Source organism: Stenella coeruleoalba (assembly GCF_951394435.1).
Source record: "Stenella coeruleoalba genome assembly, chromosome: 4".
Classification (NCBI taxonomy): Eukaryota; Metazoa; Chordata; class Mammalia; order Artiodactyla; family Delphinidae; genus Stenella; species Stenella coeruleoalba.
In genome coordinates, this window is record NC_137149.1 from 20,423,112 (window position 1) to 20,448,668 (window position 25,557).

Below are 25,557 nucleotides of genomic sequence, written 5' to 3' on the forward strand. Positions count from 1 at the left end.
TTAAAGTCCTTGTCTGATAGTTCTAATGTCTGTGTCATTTCTGCATCTGATTCTGCTGATTGCTCTGTTTCTTCAGAATTTGCTGTTTTTCCCTTGTTTCCTTGTATGTTTTTATTTTTGTATTGCCAGTAATACAATGTCAGTATTGTAATGCCAGTGTCAGGTGTGAAACAATCAGAGTGTGGTAAATAGTATTTATGTTTGGAAATATGCACGTGTTTTATTTTGTCATCCTGTTTAGTGTGGGAGTTTGGGTCAACCTAGTTAGGAGATGAGGTGGGTTTGCATTATGTTGTTGTTTTTGTTACTTTCAGTGCACCCCAGGCTTCAGATTCTTCTGGAGTTGCCTTGTGATTAGGGTGGTGGCCGGGGTGCTCCAGGTTTTTCTCAGTGTCTCTGTTCTACTCTCAGCTTTCTCCTGTCCCTGAGTGCCTGCATCATAGTGGGGTTCTCTCACCAAGTTGCCACGCCCTTGTCCTTCCCCCACAGTAGACCTCTGTGTTATTTGAGGTCTGCGTTCTCTCTGTTCTCTGTCTTGGTCCAGCTTCACTCTTATCTGGGGTTTATGAGCCTGAGCTCTGGGAGTTGAGTTTGCATAGCATTCCTACCTCTCTTTCCCGTAGGAGCCAAACTTGTGTCTTGTATCAGTGATTGGTTTTTTTGTGGGAGAGTGTTTCCTGTCCCTCACCCAATGGTAAGAATCCTTTGAGGTTGTGGTATAAATTCCTGAGCCTGTACTGCTTCCTTCAGCAGCAGTTGATCTTTATTTGTATCCTGGAGATGACAGTTTGCTACGTTCTTGTAGTAGCTAAAGGCTTCTCCTAATATGAGAGAAAGATAAGGGCAGGAGGTATGGGGTGTTGTGCATTCTTGCAGCGGCTGCTATTCTCCTTCTGCACTACTGAAGGAGTCTCTCTGTCCTTCTTTCTGTCCCCCAATCTTTCTTATATGGGGAGGCCCTTGGAAAAGAGTCTGTAAGTGTGTGTGAACTCCCCTTGGGTCTGGGGCTTCTGGTGGTTCTATACAGTCAAGCTGTCTCACATGCATTCCTTAGCAAACTATTAAAATGTTAATTGATTTCTTACTTGCTTGTGTGGTGGCCGGCAGCTCCTCCTTCTGTGATCCACCATAGGTAAGCCAGTGCACTCTTCAAGAAAAGTTATGATTTTATAGTTTATCAGACTTTCTTATTATTAGACTTTCTTCTTCTTATTATCTATTATTAGTCTTTCTAAATCTTTGATGGATATTGAACTTTGAAAGTTTTAAGATTAATGGCATTTTCTATATATTTTTATTTATTATTTTTTATTACTTAACCTATCTGTCCAATTTTGAAAGGTATTTTAAAATCTCCCTCTCTAGTTCTTCTTGCGTTTTTAAGATTTCTGTGCTACTGGTTTCTCACTGTTCTATGTTCTTCATAAATATGCTTTATATCATTACATAACGTTATGCTTTATTCTGTTTAGTGCATTCAGCTGTTAATTTAACCTTGTGTGGTACACTATTGCCTTTCTTTTCTTTGCTTTTATCTGTATATCTTTGTCTACTCATTTTAATTTACTGTTTATCATTTTGTTTTATCTTTTTGTAATCATGTTAGCTAGGTTATATTTCATAATGCAGTATTACAATCTCATTTAATAAGAGAATTTAGCCTTTTCATATGTAGTGTAATGACTGATATAATTGATTTTTATTCTTGTCATCTTTACACTCATTACTTATTTTATATTGTTATAACTTATTTTGAATTTTCCTTATTTTTGCTGTCTGTTCAAGTCACTGTTCATTTTTCCCCCCTCTTCTTAATTTATTAGTTCTACTCTTCTTTTTCTTTAGTGATTTACTTCTTCTTCCCCTCTTTCATAATCAGATGCACATGATTTTTTTATTTGATAGCTAGAGCCTCAACCATTTTCTCCACAAAAAATATGATTTCTTCCACAAGATGTTTATTTCTCTATTAGTTCCCTCTTCTCCTTTCTTCCTGCCACCACTCAGCGCTCCCCCCAACCTCTGCCTGCCCTGCAACTTTGGGGATGCTTTTATCTTCCTGCCTTTCTTCCCCCCAGATTCCTAAGTTTTGATGAAATGGTGTGTTACTTAATAGAATTTCTTTTAAAAATATATCCCTTGTTTCAAGAGTTGTTATTTTTTTATTTTATTTTTTTTTTGCGGTACGCGGGCCTCTCACTGATGTGGCCTCTCCCATTGTGGAGCACAGGCTCTGGACGCGCAGGCTCAGTGGCCATGGCTCACGGGCCCAGCCACTCCGCGGCATGTGGCATCTTCCCGGACGCGGGCACGAACCTGTGTCCCCTGCATCGGCAGGCGGACTCTCAGCCACTGTGCCACCAGGGAGGCCCCAAGAGTTGTTACTTAACTTGTATATTCTGCATACCCAGGTGTGTATGTACACCAGCTATTCATTTTCTTCTAATTTTTGTCCTTTGTTCTGGTTAATTTGTTTAGTTAGAGACTTTTTATGGTTCTTTTTCTCATTAAATCATGTGGATAATATTCTCTCTGAATCTTGTGTATATCATCAAATAGCTCTCCTTCCCATCTGACTGTAAAGGATTTCCTGACTGGGTAAGTGACTCTCAGGTTGTTGTATTTCTCTTTCAATTTATTCTCTAAAAATATTTAACTAGGAAATTATGTTTTTTTCACTTTTAAAAGGTTTTTTTTTTTTGAGTGCTGTACTTGAATCTCCTTAAATTCTCATATGTAATTGACATATTCCAATTAATTAATTAATTAATTTTTTTTTTTGGCCACACTGTATGGCTTGTGGGATTTTAGTTCCCCGACCAGGGATTGAACCTGGGCCCTCGGCAGTGAGAGCGCGGAGTCCTAACCAATGGACCGCCAGGGAATTCCCGACGTAATTCCTTTTAATTAAAGTACTCTGTCTCCTACAGATGTTCTGTTTTACAGAGTATGGATATTATTTTTCTGCTTGGTCTCCTTCATAGGCAGCTGGGCCCCCTTTTACAGGCAATTTGCCTTGGTTGTTTTATCGAAGCTCAAGACTGGTTATTGAAGAACACTCTGTGGTATCAGTCCTTCCCTGTAGGCAAAGGGGTCTCTATTGTCATAGGCCTGCAGTGACAGATAGACTGTCAATTCCCTGTTGGCTTTCTGGTCTGCTTGCACTTTCCTGGGCGGCAAGGATGGGAAGGACTGTGGGCTATGGCCCCAGCCTTCTCTGCCTTTCAGGTTCTTCTCAGGATCCCCTAGTTGCCCGTCCTCAGCACTCTTCTGCTGTTTTTCAGTTAATTACTCAGCCCACTTTAGAGAATGCCTCACACCAGTTCTGTGCCGGAACCGAAGGCTTCGCTTATACACAGTTACCCATACATGCTAGTAGAAGTCGTCTTGCTCAAGAGAAGCAAGTGGCTTAGAGTTGGGGTTAAAGGAAAAGGTGCTGCATTCAGGTCACCATATTCCAGAATCACTTCTCCTTCACAACTCTCCTGCATTTCCCATGTCATATTCATATTATAACTGATGAATTTCATAAAGAATAATTCTGCTATATCCTGGGCACTAGTGCATTTCTTTTGCCTGATATTTGCTGTATCAGCTCAGAGTAACAGAGGCTACTGTAGTAACCTAAAGCTTGGGGGTTATGTTCTCTCTGTAACAAGGTGGGCATTTGCTGCTATCAGTTCAGTGGCTCAAAATGTCAGGGTGGAAGTCTTTGCAGTTCTCTCGGCCTCAAAATGGCTCCTTTAGCCCCAGCTATCATGCTTTGATTCCCGGTGAGGAGAAAGAGGAAGTAACCAAGGCATTAGGGTGTACCTCCTGACTTAGCTCTCATTTAAGAGCTTTTGTAGTAAGTTCATACAGTGATTTCTGCTTCCATGTTGTTAGCTGTCTTCTCTGTCTAAATGGGGAACTGGTAATGTCGTTTTTCTACCTGGATACATTAGTACCCGCAACAAGGTCAGCATTCTAGTACTAAGGAGGATGGATATAGGGAAGCAACTTGTCTCTACCTGGGCAGTCTTAGTAGGGAAAGAAGATTGGATATTTTTCATATTGAACTTTTTGGAAATGTACTTTATTGATGGCCTACTTGTATTGCAAGAGCACACACAAGCATAGTACCTTAGCACTGAAATATAATTACGTTCTAAGTGAGGACTCTAGACTCCTTCTGTGAAAAACATCATTATTTTACATATAAATGATTCAACTGCAGATTGATTCACTTGAATATAACTTATTTCATCTATATGTATATATTTTTTATTTGCTGAACCATGTCAAAGTAAATTATAGATATTATGACAATTCATTCCTCCATATTTTAGCATAAGGACATTTTCTTAAGTAGCCATACTGTCATTTTAACATCCAACAAAAATAATAGTGATTTCCTAATGTCTTTTAATTCCAGCCCATGTTCAAATTACTCCACGTGCCTCCAGAATGTTTTTTTTTTTTTTTTTTTTTTTTTTGCGGTACGCAGGCCTCTCACCGCCGTGGCCTCCCCCGCCGCGGAGCACAGGCTCCGGACGCGCAGGCCCAGCGGCCATGGCTCACGGGCCCAGCCGCTCCACGGCATGTGGGATCTTCCCGGACCGGGGCACGAACCCATGTCCCCTGCATCGGCAGGCGGACTCTCAACCACTGCGCCACCAGGGAAGCCCCAGAATGTTTTTATAGCTGTTTATTTTCGAACCAGGATCCTCAAGGACCACCTATTATACTTGGTTATGTCTATTAAATCTCTCTTTAACAGTTTCCCTGTTTCCATACCATTTTAAAAATAATAAGTTACTTTCTGAAGAGATCAAGCTAATTGTTTGTGGTGTATCTCACAATCTGGATTTATCTGATGGTTTTCCAAGGCACATTATTTAATGTTCCTCTATCTTATGTATTTCTTGTCATCTGAAGAGTTAGATAGAGATTATTTTACTTTTTTTTTTTTTGAAACACACTGACATTGTGTATTAAACGCTTCTCTCTACCCTCTGGATACCCTTTATGTTGCAGAAGATAGTGCAGTTTTGGCAGTGGGAGACAGGAGGGAACATAGGAAGCCTCCCCCTCCCTCTCTCAATGTGTTTTATCCATGCGCGCTCTTCCTAGGTAGCAGGATCTCCCCAGGCGCTGGGTGAGAGGCAGGACAAGCGGGAAGAGTTCTGTGCATGTTCGCTCGCCCTTTGGCCTCTGGAGGTGCCTGGAGAGTTTAGCAAACACTCCTGTCACTTCCCTATGGCAGACACTGGGGAATGAAGGGCTAGCATGATTTACTTCATACTGCGTTTTAGCAGAGGGCATATAATATCTGGTTTTTCCCTGAGTAATACCAGCACCGGGTTAACGTAACTTTTCCATTGTAAAGATAATTTGTGCTTAACTGGTAATCTGTGAGCTGATAGTGTATGAATACCTATTTTACTATCAACCTTTTACCTGATGGTTTTAGCATCCATTGATAATCCTTCCCTGAATCACTTACATTATTAGGGATTTCAAAATGGGGATTTCACTTGAATGTTCCTCCTTTATTTATAAGTTAGCATTCCTCTGTAAAGAAGAGCTGTCCTTCATCGTTTGCTGCTGTCTGCTTATCCCGAAGTAGCGTAATTGTTGAAAGATAGGACAAGATGCTTAGTTCTTTCTCTTTATTAATTTCAGTAAGCTGTTATGCCAGCAAATGAGACATTTAAAAAATTCTTTTTTTCCCTCTCTCTGGCAATCATTGTGGCCTTAAGAATTTGTTAATGTGTTTCAGTCAATTATACTCTTGTTCTCTTTGATCCCCAAATTGTTCTAAATTTGGTCTGTGGAAGCTCTCTCTAATAGGATTTGAGGGCTGGAAGGAATCTTAGAAATCAGCTAATCCAAATTTCTCAGTTCTATAGGTGAGGAAACTGAAGCTCACAAGTTTGTGACATCCTAATGTGTCACAGATAATTAGTGGCAGAGCCAGGATTAGGGTCCAGATCCCTGGAGTGCTCAGGTAGTGCTTTTCCCATTATTCTAAGAGAGAGATCTGCAGTAACTCCTGGTTTCAAATTCCTGCTAATAATATTAATCAAAATGAGAGAAAATGGCCCACATGTTTGCAATCGTACATTTTTTATTAAAAGTTATTGTCTAGTCCAGTGGGTCCCAAATTGAATGGATATTTATCTGCATTTTTTAGAAACAGCAAAGAAGCACCACTGTAGGCTCAGCATTGGGCCAGTCTGAGAAGTGAGTTTGACTTGGACATTTGGTATCTACAGGTTGAATTTATCTTACAATCGCCTTTTATTGGATCTGCGCAGAATTTTGAAAACTTGAAATTCATTGCCAATGTAGAATAGTAGTGATTTCAAAAACACATTTTTGAGTTGTCAGCCTCACTAAAATATTTGCAGATATCTGGCAACATTGGGCTCCCCCTGTGATACAGCAACAGGCAGTTGGAGTTAAAAAGCTTTTTAAAAGGACATGCCCCTCCAACTCGCCTCCTGGCCACTCCCTAATGCGTCCTTCACATGTCTGTTGTCTAATGTTGTGCTGCTTTCCTGCCTCACCTTGTAAGCATTTGAGATAGTGACTCTTCAGATTGTTAGAAGTGAAGAATTCTTGGAAGGTGTTTTGTAACGTAGTCACAGATTGAAGGTAATAATAATGATGCGGACGCACATTAACAGCAAGGAAATGGTAGCGTTGATAGTTTTTCTGCTGCTAGTATGAGATCTTCAGCAGCTAAATCACAAAAAAGAAAACCAATGATGATAGGAAGTCAACTAGAAATTTTTGAAATTTTCAAGAAGATAGTTTGAAACGTTAGTTTCCTTCCTACCATTAATTATGAACCTCACTTTAGGTGTTTAATATGCTCATGCACATGTATATGTAACTTATATTATAATGAATCCTATGAAAAATTTTAATTTTTATAGCTCAAAAATGGTCAAATACTGGCAATATCGTATGGTTCATCTAAAAGAAAACAATTACCCACGGGTGAGTGCCCTAAATCTTCCTTTCATGGGTATGTTATTCGAGCAGGTTTGAAGCCTACTGAGGCAGCAGAGCAGAGGCTTACGCTTAGGTTAGAAATATCATAGGAAGTGGTTAGTGAACAAAGCAGTGTATACATTAAAACTGTGATGATAAGAAAGTGCTGTTTGTATAGTAGAAATGACAGTGAACAAAGAGAGAGGGGGGTGGGTAGTAGTGCTGGGATCTTTAGGGGAAGGCCTGGAGTGGGTCAAGTAATTATAAAATCCTCATCAAAAACCACATATAAATTGTTTTAATTATCTGCAGTGTTTCTTACCACAAGTGTATGTATAACTAAGAGTTGACTATTTATATTGTTGTAATCTTGCAGCTACAGAAGCTCAAGTTTATTTGGCCACATCATCCCAGTATACTCACTAGTTGTACTTTGAAGGCAATTTTACCAAATCGAGAAAGCCAGATATACTTAGAAATTTATCTCCTCCATCTGTGTTTTTATGTCAGTGTTTTTCAAATTGGATTGCAACCCATTGGTGAGTTGTGAAATTAACTTTATTGGTCAAAACTAGTATTTTTTCAAAAGTGAAGTAAAACAGGGTAGACGGTATGGAATACATTGTACAGAGGAAAGATAGTATTATTTTTAAAAATTTACGTGTTTGTTTTATGTGTGTTTCTGTGTACACTTGACCTTTGAACAACAGGGGGGTAAATGCACACAGAACTTATAGTTGGCCCTCCACACCTGTGGTTCTTCCGCACTGGTGCATTCAGCCGACCAGGATGGTGTAACTAAGATACCTGCATTTAAGTGGACCCACACAGTTCACACCGTGTTGTCAGCTGCATAGATGTGAAGATGCTGGGCTGAGATGCAGAATGGATTTCTTGGCTGAGGAAAAAAAAAACTGAAAGCCGTATTTATTATAGTCAGAGTTTATGATAGAGTGATTGCTCACTATTAATAGCAAGGCTTTAAACTCACAGTCCTGATTCTTGTTTTGAATTTTCAAAGCTGTAAGTCCTTTAATAATCTTCCTAGGCCTGCATACAAGCAGGCTTTTTCCCCCAAGCCCAGTGCATTTACTTGGGTTTCCATCCCTTTCTTTTCAGTCCTTTGAATGCTGCTGAATCGATTGATACAATTTTATATTTCCTCCAAATTTGTACTGCAAAGAGGAACTGACTGGCATGGGTAGATCTCTTGCATTGGAAAGCGTGTACTCAGATGATTTCCTTCTGCAGTAGTCGGTAAAGGCTAAATACATGACAAAGTGGAGTGAAAGTTGGACTATATATGCATTAATACCAAATCCTCAAATGTATTACCAAAAACACACCTTAATGTTTGGTCTGTCTTCCAGGTTGCCTGAAATAGCCAAGCAGTCTCCCTGTCTCTTTGGTGTACTTGTTTTTGGTTTATTTAGGATTATCGTCTTGATTTCAGGGATCTCTGTAGCATTTTCTGCCTCCAAGTTAACATTAAACAATAGGTCTTCAAAGCTTTGCCATTACTTGTGGCTTTTCAGAACCTCTTTTCTTTTTCTGTAACATGAGGGGCTAGTTGTAATTCCTGTAAGTTTTAACATTTGACTGTTGTCTGGAGTTGGGTTTTCTGTTGTTCATTAAGTCATTTATATGCCTTGAAACATTGTTTTGGTGGTTATTTTTCCCCCTAACAATGTTCATCAAAATACCGTATGCTAACACATATATATGGAATCTAAGAAAAAAAAGGTCATGAAGAACCTAGGGATAAGACAGGAATAAAGACACAGACCTACTAGAGAATGGACTTGAGGTTTTGGAGAGGGGGAAGAGTAAGCTGTGATAAAGTGAGAGAGTGGCATGGACATATATACACTACCAAACGTAAAATAGCTAGCTAGTGGGAAGCAGCCGCATAGCACGGGGAGATCAGCTCGGTGCTTTGTGACCACCTAGAGGGGTGGGATAAGTAGGGTGGGAGGGAGGGAGACGCAAGAGGGAGTAGACATGGGAACATAGGTATATGTATAACTGATTCACTTTGTTATAAAGCAGAAACTAACACACCATTGTAAAGCAATTATACTCTAAAAAAGATGTAAAAAAAATATTAAAAAAAAAAAGTTCGTCCGCCTCCCAACGAAGAGAAGGGTTCTTCTGTAGCATAGTCACAGGCAGGTTTGGAGGAGGCTCACGAGGGCACGCGTGACCCCGTACCCTCTCTGCACACAACGTCTGTGGATCATCTGGCTGGACAAGCGTGATCGCACCCTCTCTGTCTCTCCAGTCCTGCTTTGGTTGCCTTAGTTGTGAGAACAGTTTTGCTTACCCTGTCACCCTGCCTCACGGGTCCCTCCCTGCCGGGGCCACTCCTGGTGTCTGCCAGCAGCTCTCACCTGGGAACTTGTCCAAATGCAGCTCCACACATCCCACTCCCAGAGATTCTGATTTTAATAAGCACTGGATTCTGAATTTGTAATAAGCGACGCTGGTGACTCTCATGCTGGTGATTCAAGTACTCGCTTTGAGAAGCCCTGGTTTGTAGAGTGCCCCCTTGGTTGTTTGAAAGATTGGCGGGAGAATTTAAACTTTGTTTATGAACAGTCTTCCTCTGAGGATGGCAAGTCTACTTCTTTCTTGTTCATGATTGGGACGAATTTATGATTTTCATGGAAACCAGGTGGTTTTCTGCCTGGTGGGCTTGTCTGAAGTCAGGCAAGACTCAGTGCTTCTCATTTTAAGACCACTTGCCAGTGGCTGCAGAGGTTTGGAACATGTAAGTATAGTGTTCAAGCCTTGTCCGAATTTAAACGTTGAGCGATTTAACCCTTTCTTGTTGGCTCCTGTGTTGTGGATTTAGGCTCTTCGGCTAAAATAGATTAAGTTAGATTTTAAATATGTAAATATCTTGTGTTGGGTAAATTAATATTTTAAATGCATCTCAATCATTGGGCATAAGGCTTTGGAGAAAAAAATTGTTCCAGAAGAGAAATAATAGTTTATTTTAGTAACTTGATTATTGATTATCGTACTAATCCTTTTTCAATGTAATCATTACTACTCAGGGTGAAAAGTTTGGACCGTTTGCTGGAGAGAAGAGAATGCCCGAAGACTTGGACGAAAATATGGATTACAGGTTGATGTGGGAGGTGAGCGTGTGATTGTTGCTTTAAATATTTAAAATATGTTTTTCTTTGCACTATTTAAGGCATGTATAAAGCTAAGTTAATAGATATTGATTCCAGTTGACAAAGCATTGAAATGTTTGAATTTTAAGGAACCTGAATACCTTGAAAGTTTAGCATTAAAATACTGTTGAAATATCTAACTAGACAATTCTTCTGTAAGTCTGAAGTTTACATACTTCATCATTAAAAAAGTTATCCATGAACAAGGATGTCTGGATTTCAAAATAAGCACATTCTTTTTATGGATTTAGAATTTGATTTCTGTAAATGAAATTATACTTTAACTTTTATTTCCCAATTGCAGTGCTAATTGCCCAGAAACATTTCTTTTTTTTTTTTAACACCTTTATTGGAGTATAATTGCTTTACAATGGTATGTTAGTTGCTGCTGTACAACGTGAATCAGCTGTATGTATACATATATCCCCATATCCCCTCCCTCTTGCATCTCCGTCTTACCCTCCCTATCCCACCCCTCTAGGTGGTCACAAAGCACTGAACTGATCTCCCACACAGAAACATTTCTGAGCTCTGTGTTGGAATGAAAATCCCAGCTTAAAATGTACCTTACCTTTAAAAACATACAGTTAAGGAGCTGTGACACTGTAGATAGTCTGTTGCAATCTGAAGTCTCTTTGTTGCAGGAATTTGTATATGCAAATGTATATCTATATATTATGAGAATTTTCATCCTAGTTTATGCCAGTTGTTTTCATTACTGTTCTTTCATAATCTTTAGAAAAAGAAGGGCCCGAGGGATGGAACTAGAAAAGCAGAGGTGTAGATATTGTTAAACAAAAACTTGGAAAAGGAAACTCAGTCCCAAGAATTTTATTTGGTGGGTTCCATGAGGAGGGTGGGAGCTGAGATGGTATAGGTGGGCCTAAGGGAAGTAGGATCATAAAATCAGAAAGATAAAGAATACTGAAACGGAGAACTACACATAAAATGTCTCTCTGAATGTGCATTTATCGGTTAGGATCTCCAGAGAAACAGAACCAGTGGATGTGTGTGTGTGTGTGTTTTCAAGGAGTTGGCTCACAGGATTGTGTGGGTGGCGGGTTGGAATCTGTAGGCTGGAAACTCAGACAGGAGTTGATGATGCTTCAGTCTTGAGGCAGAACTGCTCAGGCAAACCTCAGTTTTTGCAGTTAAGGCCTTTGTTTGGATGAAGGCCACACACAGCTTTGACAGTAATCTCCTTTATTTAAAGTCAACTGAATGTAGATGTTACCCACGTCTATAAAACACCGTCAAGCAACACCTAGATTACTATTTGATTAAATAGCTGGGTACTACCATCGAGCCAAACTGACACGTGAAACATATCATAATGTATTATCTGCAAGCAAAATACATTTTTAAGCATCACCATATTGCTGAAACTGCTTGATGTAGGGAGTGGGGTTGCTTGAGGTCCTTGAAAGATTTCTGAAGTGCAGGTGATGGAAAATGGAAATTCATAATATAGTCTTCACTACAGTTTAAGTGGAAAATGTTATTGATTTGCCTTCTTTTAGTATGCTGTTTTGTTTATTTTTATAAACCTGAAAATATTTTTAACGGCTTTTACTATTTTTCTGTAAGATCTTAATTTTCTCAGCAGTTATTTTTTTTTTTACCGTGAAGGTTTTCAAAAGCCAAATATTTATGTGACAAAAAAGATAACCTAAATAAGTTGAAAATGATAAAAATAACAATTTTAAGGGGTTGTTAATGACTTTTGATATTTGTTTTGTTATCCCTGAGAATTTTAGTGTAGTGGTCAGGTTAATGTCTTGCACAGCTGCTTATGATGCATTGCTAAGCAGATGATGATTATAATTTTTAATTTGGAAAAATGACTTGCATATAGGAAACGTAAAGAGGCTGACAGTGCTACCGTAGCTCATCCAGTTTTGCATTATGTATTCCTGTGGTTCTTTGATGTCTTTACATTATTATTTGTTTTTACATACCGGTATACCTAGTCCTCTCACTTTACCACCCAAAGAGCTATTGATTTTATACATTTTATGTTCAGGTAATGTTACATTCACATAATGATTGCCATTCTTTATTTTCTTTTACTTCTTATGTTATGCTTGTGTTTTGAATAAGTAATAGTTGTACTTTTGACACAATTCAGAAGGGTCTTGATGAAGGTCTCCTTGTCCCCTATAAGCCTGCTCTTTTCGCCTAAGACCTTTGATCCCTTTGACCCCTTAGTTCATGCACCTTTTCCCTCCCTCCTGTAGTTCTTCCTTCTCTGAGTCTGGTCTTCAGGGTGGATTGTCGGCCGGTCTCTGCTCTGTCCAGTTGTGCTGCCGGGCAGGGCAGGGGAAGACACTCTCAGTGGTATATCTTCCTGGGGGAGCACTTGAAAAACAGTCAATACCTTTCGAATGGCAAAGATTTACCGCTTGCTGGCTTTAGTCCTGTTCCTTATTATGTTAAACTGGGAGAGCTGCTTCCCAGCCTTGAATTATATTCTTAAAGTCCCTTTTTATTATTTTAACTTTGGAGGTGCCAGGATTCAGAAGGTGCACAGAGAAAGGAGGTTGACTGGTCTTACCACAGTCTTCTCTTCTTGGAAACTTTTGAGCCTTCTCAAATGGAGATAACGAGCCTTCCCTCCTCTGTGGGTCAATTGGGACCGGCTAGTTAAGTCATTTCTAATATGCCCCATGGCTCCAGAGCGAACTACCTGCAGCTCTCAAATGTGTGGTCCTTCTCCTCAAGCCAGTGGTCACCTATGTTCATGGTTATGGAACATAAGCCGGGTACTGGGGGTAGTGTTTGGAAAACGATGCCTGTGAGAGAGCACATGGCATAGCTCTTTCTCAGTTTATATTTGCACTTGTGGTGCCAGTAGTCCTGGTGGACAAGGCCAAGGGCCCCTAGGTGGCCATTTAACACCAAAGAACTTGGAGGTACCAGAGAGGATTGCACCTATTGGTGTGTGTGAGCCCCTGTTAGTTTGGGACGGGGTATAGAGGCACCTGAGGGTTTCATTGGGGAGCGCTATCATCGTCTGTTGCATCCTCCCCCGTCCCCCCAGAGGTGCAGCTTGGCACTCACCGATGCCCACTGGTTCAGAGCATTAAACAGCGCCTCAGCCTCGTTCTGTGTTGGCCACCAGGATTTGAGATTGGGCTCTGAAGAGACTCAGTCTCCTCTGTCCTTAAGCCTTCTTGATACTTCAGATTTTTACTTTTATTTTAAAATAAACTGCATTAGCAAAAGAATTCTGGATTTCTCAGGCCTCAGGCCAGTTATAGAGCTTGAGTTTGGAAACCACTGCTCCACCGTAAATGCTTCCCATTGATAATTTGATGGAACGTGCCCAGTTGTTTGTATCGTAGTCTACTCTTCCCTTAGTTAGAAGTCTTTTTGCGTATTTTCCCAGATGGTTTGGAGCTTGAGATGCATTTCCTTGCACTGTCTACCTGCTCAGACTTGCTCTAAGACCAAAATCCGTTCCTGTAACGTTGCGAAAGCTCTCAACAACCCTTTGTTTTTAAATCTCCAACATCTGCTCTTTCTATGATATTTTCTTCGGTATTTCAAACCACAGTTCAAATACCACCTCTGCAGGCACTGGCTCTTACTCTAGCACATACCTTTACGTTTTGGTACCTGTAGATTGCAGCACAGATTGTACATTTTCATCGCCACCTGCTCTGCCTATTATTCAAGTATTCCAAAGGGGCTGTTGATGAATCCAGTGTTTTCTTGAACGCTCCAAATGGCTCTGCTCTGTTGGCAGTGCCTCTTCCCTTCTTTTCCCAGAGCATCCTCTTGCATTGTCTGCAAGAGGTTTTTGTGTGGAAACTGGCCTGGTAAGTTCTCAGAACTTGGCCTTTCTAGTTTCATGCTGTTGTGGTCAGAAAAGATGCTTGAGATAATTTCTATACTCTTAAATTTGTTGAGGCTTGTTTTGTGCCCGAGTATGTCATCAGTCCTAGAGAATGTTCCATGTGTACTTGAAAAGAATATGTATTCTGTTTCTTTTTGGATGTAATGTCATGAAAAAATTAGATCTAACTGTTCTGTTGTATCATTTAGGATCTCTGTTGCCTTATTAATTCTTTGTCCGGAAGCTGTGTCCATCTATGTGAGTGGGGTGTTATAGTCTCCTACTACTGTTATCGTATTCCTGTTGATTTCTTCCTGTACGTCTGTTAGTATTTGTTTTATGTATTTGGGTGCTGAGTGTAAAATCCTTTTATTGATCCCTTTATCATTATGTAGTGTCCTTCTTTATCTTTCTTTATGGCCTTTGTTTTAAAGGCTATTTTGTCTGATATGAGTATTGCTACCCCTGCTTTCTTGTTATTTCCGGTAGCATGAAATATCTTTTTCCCTCCCCTCACTTTCAATCTGTGTGTGTCCTTTGCCCTAAAGTGGGTCTCTTGTAGGCAGCATATTGTGTAAGCTCTTGTTTTTTTAATCCACTTTTGTATATCTATCTATCAAATATCTCTTGTACTTTATCTTGTTCTTTTATCCAATCAAAAGACACAGAGTCTGCCACTCTGTGTCTTTTGATTGGAGCATTTAGTCCATTGACATTTAAAGTAATTATTGATAGATATGTATTTATTGTCATTTTAAACCTTGTTTTCCTGTTGATTTTATATTTCTTCTTTGTCCCTTTCTTTTTCTCTTTGTTTTTCCTTTTGTGGTTTGATGATTTTCTTTTGTATTATACTTATGTTCTCTTCTTTTTGGTTTTTGTGAATCTATTTTATGTTTTTGATTTGTGGTTACCCTGTTTTTCAAGTATGTTTAACCCCTTCCTATCTCTATTTGCCTTAGACTGGTGGTCGTATAGGCTCAAATATATTCTAGGGAAAAAAAAAAGTCTACATTTTCTTACTCTCCTCCCCCACATTTATGATTTTGATATCCTTTTTTACATCTTCAGTTTCATCCTTTTGCTGTTCACTGTGGTTGTCATAACTTTCACAGAAATTTTTTAATTTCTATTTTTCTTTTATAATCTGTGTACTAGCTTATTTAAGTGATTTACTTTGCAATTGTGATTTTCTCTTTCCTATAGATTCTTCTTCTCTGTTTAGAGAAGACCTTTCACCATTTCCTTTAGGATAGGTTTAGTATCGCTATATTCTTTTCTTTATGTTTTTATGTTTAAAGAAATATTTATTATTTGGCTGTGCCAGGTCTTAGTTGCAGCACGCAGGATCTTCATTGCCTCATGTGTGATCTTTGTTGTGGCAGGCAGGATCTTTAGTTGCGGCACACGGGATCTTCATTGCGGCAGGTGGGATCTAGTTCCCTGACCAGGGATCAAACCCAGGCCCCCTGCATTGGGAGCGCGGAGTCTTAACCACTGGACCACCAGGGAAGTCCTGCTGTATTCTTTTGGTTTTTGCTTGTCTGAGAAATTCTTTATATCTCCTTCTATTCTAAATGATGATCTTACTGGGTAGAGTATCCTAGGTTGCAGATTTTTCTCTTTCAGGACTTTGACTGTATCTTGCCAGTCCATTCTGGCCTGCAACATTTCTGTAGAGAAATCAGCTAATAGCCTTCTGGGGGTTCCTTTGTAACTAACTCTTTGTTTTTCTCTTGCTGCCTTTAGCGTCTTCTCTTTATCTTTAACCTTCATCATTTTTATTATAATATGTCTTGGTGTAGGTCTGTTTGGGTTTATCTTGTTTGGGACCCTCTGTGCTTCCTGTACCTGGATATCTGTTTCCTTCTTCAGGTTTGGGAAGTTTTCAGCCATAATTTCTTCCAATACATTTTTGATCCCCTTTTCTCTTTTTTCCCCTTCTGGATCCCTACTTTGCATAGATTGGCATACTTTATATTATCCCATAAGTCTCTTATATTGCTTTCATTTTTTTTTAATTTGGCTTTCTGTCTGCTGTCCTGATTGGGTGATTTCTGTTATTCTATCTTCCAGGTCGCTTTTTCATTCTTCGGCATTATTTATTCTGCTATTCATTGCCTTTAGCTCAGTTTCCGTCTCTGCAAGTGACTTTTCTAATTTTTTTTGGTTCCTCTTTATAGTTTGTAGTTCCTTTTGCCAGAACTCTGCATTTCCGTGAATGGCCTTTCTTAATTCCTTCAGTATTTTCATTCTCTCCTTTTGGAAATCAGTGTCTATTAGACTGAAGAGGTCTGTTTCATTGTTTGTTCCTTCAGGGGAATTATCTTGGTCTTTTAACTGGGAGTGGTTCCTCTGTTTTTTCGTTTTACTTACATATTTCTCTTACTCTGTGAGTTTAGGAGGAACAGTTGTCTCCTGTGGTCCTGGAGGGCTGTTCATACGTCTGGGCGTCCCCGTGTAGCTTGTGTGGGTTAATATATTTGGCCCAAGGGCTGTTCTTAGTGTGAATGCCTGTCGCCTCTTTCCTCAGTGTGTGCTGGTTGATACCCCCTTGATGGGGAAGTGCAGACGCGCGGCTGATTTTCAGTCCGGGGTGGGGGGGAGGTGGGCAGGGGGTGGCAGTGGAGGCTCGGGCGTGTCCCTGGAGCACACGATGGGAGCCGAGGTGGCTCCCCGACACTCCTGGAGTCTGCGAGGGCGGTGGCGGGGGGCTCGTAACCACTCCTGGCATCTGGGCGGGCAGCAGTGGTGGCTCGCGACTGCCCCCGGAGCCCGTGTCGGCAGTGTCCTGCCCGCTGCGAGCATGTGCACGGGGAGAAAGGCTGCAATCCGGGTTCATCCGCTTCTCTCCTGCACCCTCCAAACCATGGCGACTGGCCGATAAGGTGACCCAGGCTTTCTCCGCATAAACCCTTCGTTGCAGTCGCACTGGATTCCCCACCCCCGTGGCTGTTTCCACACAGCCATCCCCAGTACTCTCCCCAGTTCTGATCTCCGAAGCCCGAGTTCCAACACCCAGCCCTTGCCAGCACGTGTCAGGCTGGGGGGTGCAGGACTGCGGCACTGACCGTCTGTGCAGTTCTCCCTCTGCTCTGGCTGCCGCAAACCGGCTGCTGAAGTTCTCCTCCGAGGGTCTGATGCTCCCCTTCTGTCCCGGCCGATCTGCCAGTGAGGGGGCTTCCCAAGGTGAAGGAACCTTTCCTCTTTCACAGCTCCCTCCCAAGGGTGCAGGTCCTGTCCTGATTCCTTTCTCGCTCTCTTTTTTTTTTTTTTTTTCCCCTGCCCAGTTACACGGAGATTTTCTTGCCCTTTCAGTAGTCTGAGGTCTTCTGCCAGTGTTGAGTTAGATATTCTGTGGGAATTGTTCCACATGTAGACATATCTTTGATGTATTTGTGGGAGAAGTTGAGCTTCACATCCTACTACACCAGCATCTGGATCGCTGCCTATACTCCGCTTCTTGAATCTTTCCCTTTGTACCAGAAGTGTACAGAGTGGGTACTTGATACTCTGCTTCTTAAATCTTGGTCTTTGTGGCAGGAGTTGGGCCTGCAGAGGAGTTCCGAGTATATTTGTCCATCAGCCATTGGAGAATTGTGGCCTGACTCACAGGTTCAGTTTGCAGCATCTCAGAGAGCATGGGAGAGAGAGACAGGTCTGCAGTCCGCTGTGGAAGGCACACCCTGAGTCTGATGGCGGGTCTGCTTAATGCACAGCAGGGAGCTGGGCATGGAAAGGAGTGACGGTCAGGGTCTTAACAATTAGATAAAGAGAAGGAACCATGAAGGAGAGAAACCCAAAGTATATTTACTCTAATTTCTCTCTCTCATGGAGGAAAAAGTGAGGACACATGGAAAGGTGGAGTAATAGTTCTTTGCTGAGAATATATATGTGTAGAATTAGCCCTTCTCGTTTCTCATACTGAGAAATGATGAGGCTCTTTGGAATTCTTTTTTTCTTTTTCTTTTTTTTTTTTTTTTGCGGTGCACGGGCCTCTCACTGTTGTGGCCTCTCCCGTTGCGGAGCACAGGCTCCGGACGCGCAGGCTCAGTGGCCATGGCTCACGGGCGCAGCCGCTCTGTGGCATGTGGGATCCTCCCGGACCGGGGCATGAACCCGTGTCCCCTGCATCAGCAGGCGGACTCAACCACTGCGCCACCAGGGAAGCCCTGGAATTCTTTACAAAACAGAAATAGGCAGGGTAAGTGAAACATGATAGAAAGAGGAAGGATACCAGGGTCGGACAATCTTTAGTCTGATTTCGCCGTGAGGATCCAGTAAAGCTTTTGCTGTCTTGGAGTTTATGTTTCAGCAGGGAAAGATAGACATAAAACACCTTTAATGAGTACTATAAAGATAGTGATATGGGTATAAAGAAAATAAAACAGGGCAAGAAAACTTATCTCAGATAAGAACTTGAACACATTGATACTACTGCTGAGAGCAGCTACAAAAGACAGGTTAAACATAAAAGTGATTTGTGTAAGGCCATCAAAGAGCTGTTAAAGCAGAGTACTAGAGTACTGTGATTCCAGAGAGGAGAAAACTTTGAACAGATGAATCAATCATCTATAGCCTTTTTTTTTCTTGAGGAAGTGGTCAGAGCTTTGCTGATTCTGGATACGGGCAAGAGGCTGAACATTTGACCTCAGCCCAAGTAGAGGTTAGTGTTTGAGCACAGAGAAACAGGTAGAGCTTTTGGCAGTCTTGAGAAGTTGGAGTGACAATACTGGAGACCCAAAGGAACTCAAAAACATTGCTGTCTCCTACTCGAGACATTGGCGGAGTTACGAAGCTGCATGAGAGGCTGCCGTAAAGTTAAACCACAAACTTCTGAAAGGCAGAGTGTTCTACAGGCTCATGTTGCTGTGGAGGGCCTCTCAGTGCACATCCTACATTTCATGTGGAAGCACTGTAGGGTGGTGCTGTAGGAGTAGGATCAACTGAGGCCCGCCGAAGCCTGCCACAGCTGCAGCCAGCGTTGAATCAGCTCACTGCTTGATTAGCTTGCAGTGAACAGATTCCACTCTGCCGGGCACAGGTTGGGGTGAGCCTACCCTGGAGAAATATAATATCTGGGTCCTCTAAAGTTCTTTTACTACACAGCGTCCAGCATTTAATAGAAATTGACTAGATGCTAAGAGATAGGACCATGTGACTAAAACCATGAGAAAAGCTGGGCAACGGAAACTGACCTAGGATTCAGATATTGATTGGAGTTAGCTGATGAGGACTCTAAAATGAACATGATTGATATGTTCTAGCAAATGGAAGAAAAAAATGAACCAAACAGATGAAAAGATGGAGAATTTTATTAAAAAATTGGGAGGTATAAATGCCAAATGGAGATTCTAGATGAGAAAAATATATGAACTGAAATTGAGAGCTCAGTGTTTGAATTAGATACTAGATATGACAAGCAAAAGACAGGATTAGTGAAGAGGAAAAGAAGTCAATAGAAAATATTGAAAATGAAGCACAGAGACTAAAAATAAATATGTGAGACAGTGAATACATCTAATGTATCTGTAACATTAGGATCATTTAACATTTGAAGGAGAAGAGGGAGGAAATGGGGAAGAAGCAAATTCGATGCAATAATGGCTGAGAATTTTCCAGAACTGTTAAAAAACATTACCTGATGAATTGAAGCTCTGTGAGCCTCAAGCAGCACTCCTATAAAGAAAGCCACACTCATGTATATCTTAGTACAACTATGGAAAACCAAGACAATCTTTAAAGCAGGCAGAAAAAAGAGACAGTACCTTCAAAAATGAAACAATAAGACTGATAGCTGCCTTTTAACAGAAAAGATTAAAAAAAAAGGTAGTAAAGATAGTCAACAACTGAAATATATCTTTAAGGTAATAGAAAATAGTTGCCAATCTAGAATTTTATACCCAGCAAAAATATTTTAAAATGAAGGTATAGTTCTCTGGGCCTCTTCAAATGTGATCATCTTCCTGTGTGACTGTGCTTTGGATTTGCTTCACAGCATTAGCCTCAACCGTGTCTTCACTCACTCTTCAAATTTGGAAACAAAGACTATGTCCAGATCCCAGCCAGAAGAAAAATTTGCTACTCTGGAGTCGTTGAAGGGAGGGAAAGAACAATAGGAAGCATTTAGATACACAGATATTGTATAAATTGAAATTGACAGACTTTACAAACAACCAGTGAGGAAATTTTCAAATATAACAAAAGTGTTAACAAACTCTGCAAACTCTTCAAAGGAGGTCATAATTGATCTCCCAGATCCCAAATTTATGGGCAATGTTTGCTGACCATGTGCAGATGACTCCCTGGCTTGGGGATGAGAATGAAGAGTTGCTGAATTATTTTCTCAACTGAAGTGACAGAATTTGAAGATATTAAATCATATTACAAACATGTTTTAATTTTGCTAAAAATCCTTGCTTTAAAATAAGCTTCTTTGCAACTCATTTTATCTCAGTAAGAGTGGCGACCCATCTTCAATGTTGACTGAAATCAAATGGGAATCTGGGAAGGACCTCATGAAATGTTTATGTCAGACACAAAATAAAGCTGTCTTGAAGAGGTAGCATGAAAAAAATCTCAGACATTCTTCACCTTGTTCACTGATGGATATGGGTGCAGGTGCATGCAAATTAAGAGAGTTCATCAAAGATGATATTTGGCCATATCTATTGAACCTATTGATGATAAAGAAGGAGAAGGAGAAGCAGCTGATGTTCATAATGATGAAGGAGACTTGGTACATGTTGATGATGAAGAGGATGAAGGTGAAAGAGAAGATGAAGATGGTGATGATGTGGAAGAAGAAGAAAGGTTGAAGAGGAAGATGACTAAAAGAATACTAATAGACTCCAATGTTCCTTTTATTTAAAAATTTTTTATATTCTCTTGATCAAGGTGCCATTTCCAGTTTTTTCCCTCTTATGCTTAGTTCTCTTGTCCTAATGAGGTTTCTTTATTTTTTTTTGTCTCATATAATAAAGAGATTGCCCACTTATTTTGTGGGAGACTGTCTTGAGCAAAATACAATGGGGAAAAATCTCTACACATTTCTTTTTTTTTTTAAGATTTTTTTTTTTTGATGAGGACCGTTTTTAAAGTCTTTATTGAATTTGTTACAATATTGCTGCTGTTTTATGTTTTGGTTTTTGGCCACGAGGCATGTGGGATCTTAGCTCCCAGATCCCTGGTTGAACCCATACCCCCTGCATTGGAAGGCGAAGTCTTAACCACTGGACCTCCAGGGAAGTCCCTCTGCACATTTCTGATTCAAGTTCCTTTTTATCCCTTCTTGTCTCAAAAAATGTGAAAGTAGGGATGTGGAGTTAACACATCACCATGCACTGTGGGGAAGAAGAAAATTTTCTCCCTTTGTTCTGCCAGAAGCTGGAGAGTGCTTCATCTTCCTTGTGCTTAAAATTCTTGATTTTTACTTCTTTAAAGTGCTCAGAGATTACATTGTGACTCTATGTAATATGGGCATTTAACATTATCACCATGTACATGCACTTTGTTAAAAAAAATCTAATAAAATGGAATTGAGTGAGGAGAGGATGAGTTTGAGATGTTAGGGCATTTGAGTGTTGGTAGGAGAGGAGAGAGAGAATGGGGCAGAAACAAATTTGAAAAGATAATGGCATTAAAGTGTGTATTTTGACAACATAAATTTCAGACCTTACAAATTTGTTTAATAAGTCGTACTGTTAAAAAAAAATTAAAGATGTTTTCAGACAAGCGAAACCCAGCAGACCTGCACCAAAAGAAATACTAAAGTAAAGGTAGCTCTTCTGGGAGAAGAAAAATGAATCCTGATGGAAACGCAGAAATTCAGAACAGGGCAAAGATCAACAAAGGGTAAATATATGGGTGAGTAAACATAAATATTGATGGTACTAAACAATTATAGTAATGATTCGTGAGTTTAAGAACATACACAATTTATATAATGGTAGAACAATTTGAAAGGCAGGAGGGAAGCAAATGGAATTAAGGCGTTTCGAGGTTCTAGCATTATCAGGTAAATGTATCTAACTAAATTATCTAAAATAATAGTAGAAGATTGTTGTAACTAACAAGAAAAGGAAAATGAGATAATTGATAAGATAATTTTATTAGTGAAAAAAGCCAGGCAAGAAGTGAGGAAAAAAGAACTGGGTCATATAGAAAGTAAATACCAAAATTGTATCTATACATCCAACTAGATTAATATTTATATAAAATTTAAGTGGGTTAAGTGCTTCCATTAAAACACTGTTATTAATGGATTGGATCCCCGAACCAACCAATGTCCCTTAACAGGCAATTTTAAAATACAAAGACAAAGAAAGCCTGAAAATAGAAGATGGAAAAAGATATATTGTGCCAGTACAAATGGAAAGAAATCAGGTGTAACCTTACTAGTATTTGACAAAGTGGACTTTAAGGAAAAGGCATTACTAAAAATAAAGATGGTCTATACACTAGACGATGTACATGTTCCAACTGTGAAAGCAATCCAGATGGAAGACTTAAGCACATCTTTCTCAACTGCTGATGGAGTAAGCAGGAAGATAAAACTGGAAAGGATAGAAAGATAACCTGATCAATATAATTAACATACATGGTCTAATTGACATATATAGAACATAGTAACCAATGATAGTTCATCAAATAATGCACATGGAACACTTACCAAAATTAACCATATGCTGAGTCATAAAGCACAAGTCAATTGATTTCAAAAGGTGCAATCTCGGGCTTCCCTGGTGGCGCAGTGGTTGAGAATCCGCCTGCCGATACAGGGGACACGGGTTCGTGCCATGGTCCGGGAGGATCCCACATGCCGCGGAGCGGCTGGGCCCACGAGCCATGGCCGCTGAGCCTGCGTGTCCGGAACTTGTGCTCCACGACGGGAGAGGCCACAACAGTGAGAGGCCCGTGTACCGCAAAAAAACACAAAAAACAAAAAGGTGCAATCTCATTAAAAATTCTAGCAAGTTTTTATTTTTATTTTCATCTTTTGGTGGAAACTGATTCTAAAATTTATGCGAAAATCCGAGGGGTCATGAATTACCAAGGCAGCCTTAAAGTGAAAGAACAGAACTGGAGGACTTAGGCATATTATAAAGGAATTATAGTTTAATACTGTTATACTGGCACAAGGATAGACAAAAAGACATTACTTTTGACAAAAATGTCATTAACAACATGGTGGGGAAAGGATGGCATATTCAATAATAGTGTCAGGTCAAAATAATTTTCTTATGGAAAAAAGGTACTTTATCCCTAACTCACATCATATATAAAAAGGTCAGTTTAATACGATTATAAATGTAAATATGTCAGGTAAAAACAGTAAAACTTTAGAGGAAAATGTTGAATACCATAATCTTAGGTTAGGTGGAGGTTTCTTTAATAAGCACTGTGTGAAGGGCAAAATGATAAATTGGAGAACAGTAAATACCATAAAGGGAATGAAAAAGCAAATAACTGAGGGGGAGAAGATATTGGTAATGTATTTGTCTCAAAAAGAATTTGTATCCAGAATATATTAAAAACTACAAATCGATTAAAAAAAAAATGGGCCAAACACTTGAACGGGCACTTCACACAAGAAGTTATCTAAATGGTCAGTAACTGTGAAAAGATGGTCATCTTGGAAATGCAAACCATGATATAGTCACCAGAATGACTAAAATTGAAAAGACAGATAATGTCAAATATTTACAAGAATTATCTGAAACTCTCATATGCGAATGCTGGGTTTTTAAATCGGTACAGGCACTTTGGAAAACTAGAACTGAGTATCTGCGTATGATGCAATACAGCAATTCCATTAGACATATTCCTAGTAGAATTGCGTTCATATATTTACTAAAAGATTTGTACAAGAACTTTCATAGCAACACCATGAGAAGTTGTCTCAAACTGTACAAATGCATATTCATGAAATGGAAGATTATAAAGCTTTATGGTAATGAATGTATTACAGCTATGCTTAGCAACATGGGTGAATCTCAGAAACATAACACTGAGTGAAAGAAGCTGGAGACAAATGAATTCGTATTGTATGATTTTGTTTATATAAAGTTCAAAACCAGGTAAAGGTAATTTATAAATCAGGGTTGTGGTTACTTAGTGACTGGAAGTAGGGACCTGGGCAGACTTCTGGGGTGCTGTTTCTTTGTGTGCTAGTTTGTGAGTTTGTTGTGTTTACTTTGTGAGAATTCATTGAGCTGTGCACTTACAGTTTCTCTTTTTTGTTGTTATTGTTGTATTATACTTCCACAAAAAGCTTACTTAAAAAAATGGAACAGAACAGTGGGATAAAATGCCTTGGCCATGAGTTTCTACTTTAGCAATCTAGCTGGGCTGTCAGGTTGTACCGAGACCTACACAACGAGGGTGCAGCCCTGTGAAGAAGACCTGGGTAAGAGCCCAGGGAGTAGCAGAGGTGGCAGCGAATTTCAAAGGACAAAAGCAAAGCCAGGGAAGCTAGCGGTTAATGATGATGGGCCAGTGGTAGGGCATGGCATTAGAGAGGTAGTTATAGGTCAGATTATGAGGTTTATTACAGCAGCAGTAGGAAGTCACAGAAAAGATTTAGTTAGGAGAATGATGTGATTCTGTTCATGCCTTGAGAAGAGCAGTGTGTCTGCTGTGTGGAGAACAGGCTTGAGGGAGCAGACACACCAGGCAGGAGTCTGTTGCTATAGTGGAGGAGTGATCTGATGGTGACCTGGACTTGGGCCTTAGCAGTGGATTTGGTGAGAAGTGGTCGGCTTCTGGTTGTCTGTTATTGGAGATTGGGGGTAGCTAACACGGATAGGGCTTAACTCTGATGAATTGTGTGTTGAAAGAGAAAAGTCCAGAATGACTTTTAAATATTTGGCTTGTGCCATATGGGTGGAAGTTGGTGACATTTCTGAGACAGGACAGCATTTCTGAGGTAGGACAGTTGGAGAGTGAGAGTGAAGGGGCTGGGAGGATGGGGTCGTCTACTACACTGTAAAATTTCAAAGACAGTGCATTGTCTTATTAATCTTTATTCCCCAGGTCTTAGCAGAGTATCTGGAACATAAATATAGTTAGCTAAAAGTTTGATTCGTTTTGTAGTCAGTATTTAATCATTCACATTCAGTGAACATATTGAATAAGTGTATAAGTTATTTTCACCATTGGCCTTCTTAGAAAATATGTAATTTAAGGGTTAAAAAAACAACTGTTGATCCCTTGGTATTTTACTACCTTGGGTTTGCCTACTTTGTAGACATTTTTTTTTTCTTTTGTCATGAATATGGTGATTTGAGTGAAATACAGCTTTTAAAGAAGCTGATTGGTTAGATATTAAACTGGACACTTTGTTTAGATGTTTTTCTCTTTCTCTGCAGTTATTTTGTGATTACAGCTGTTCTGCTGTTTGGGAATTTGATTCAGCACCAGGTTTCCAATGTGTTTTAGTTTTTGGAAGAAATGTTTTCAATTGTTTAAAATCTGTTATTTTTCTTTATTGTTTATGGAAGTCCTTTTAGGTGTTTGGAACAAGAAAGTTTCTTTACCAAATGTTTTTCTTTTGTG

General features: G+C 39.9%; 1 protein-coding gene across 17 annotated transcripts in view; it reads left to right on the forward strand.

The window, feature by feature from the left end:
- The window catches only part of PRDM5 (PR/SET domain 5), a gene marked incomplete at its 3' end in the record, with an annotated part of 289,496 nt that overhangs the window by 81,178 nt on the left and 182,761 nt on the right, over positions 1 to 25,557 (forward strand). For all 17 annotated transcript variants that reach the window (XM_079919945.1, XM_079919942.1, XM_079919943.1 and 14 more), the window contains exon 2: positions 10,041 to 10,124. In XM_079919945.1, the coding sequence (XP_079776071.1) occupies positions 10,077 to 10,124 (48 nt within the window). In that variant the 5' untranslated portion in view covers positions 10,041 to 10,076. The remainder of the gene's footprint in view (positions 1 to 10,040; positions 10,125 to 25,557) is intronic.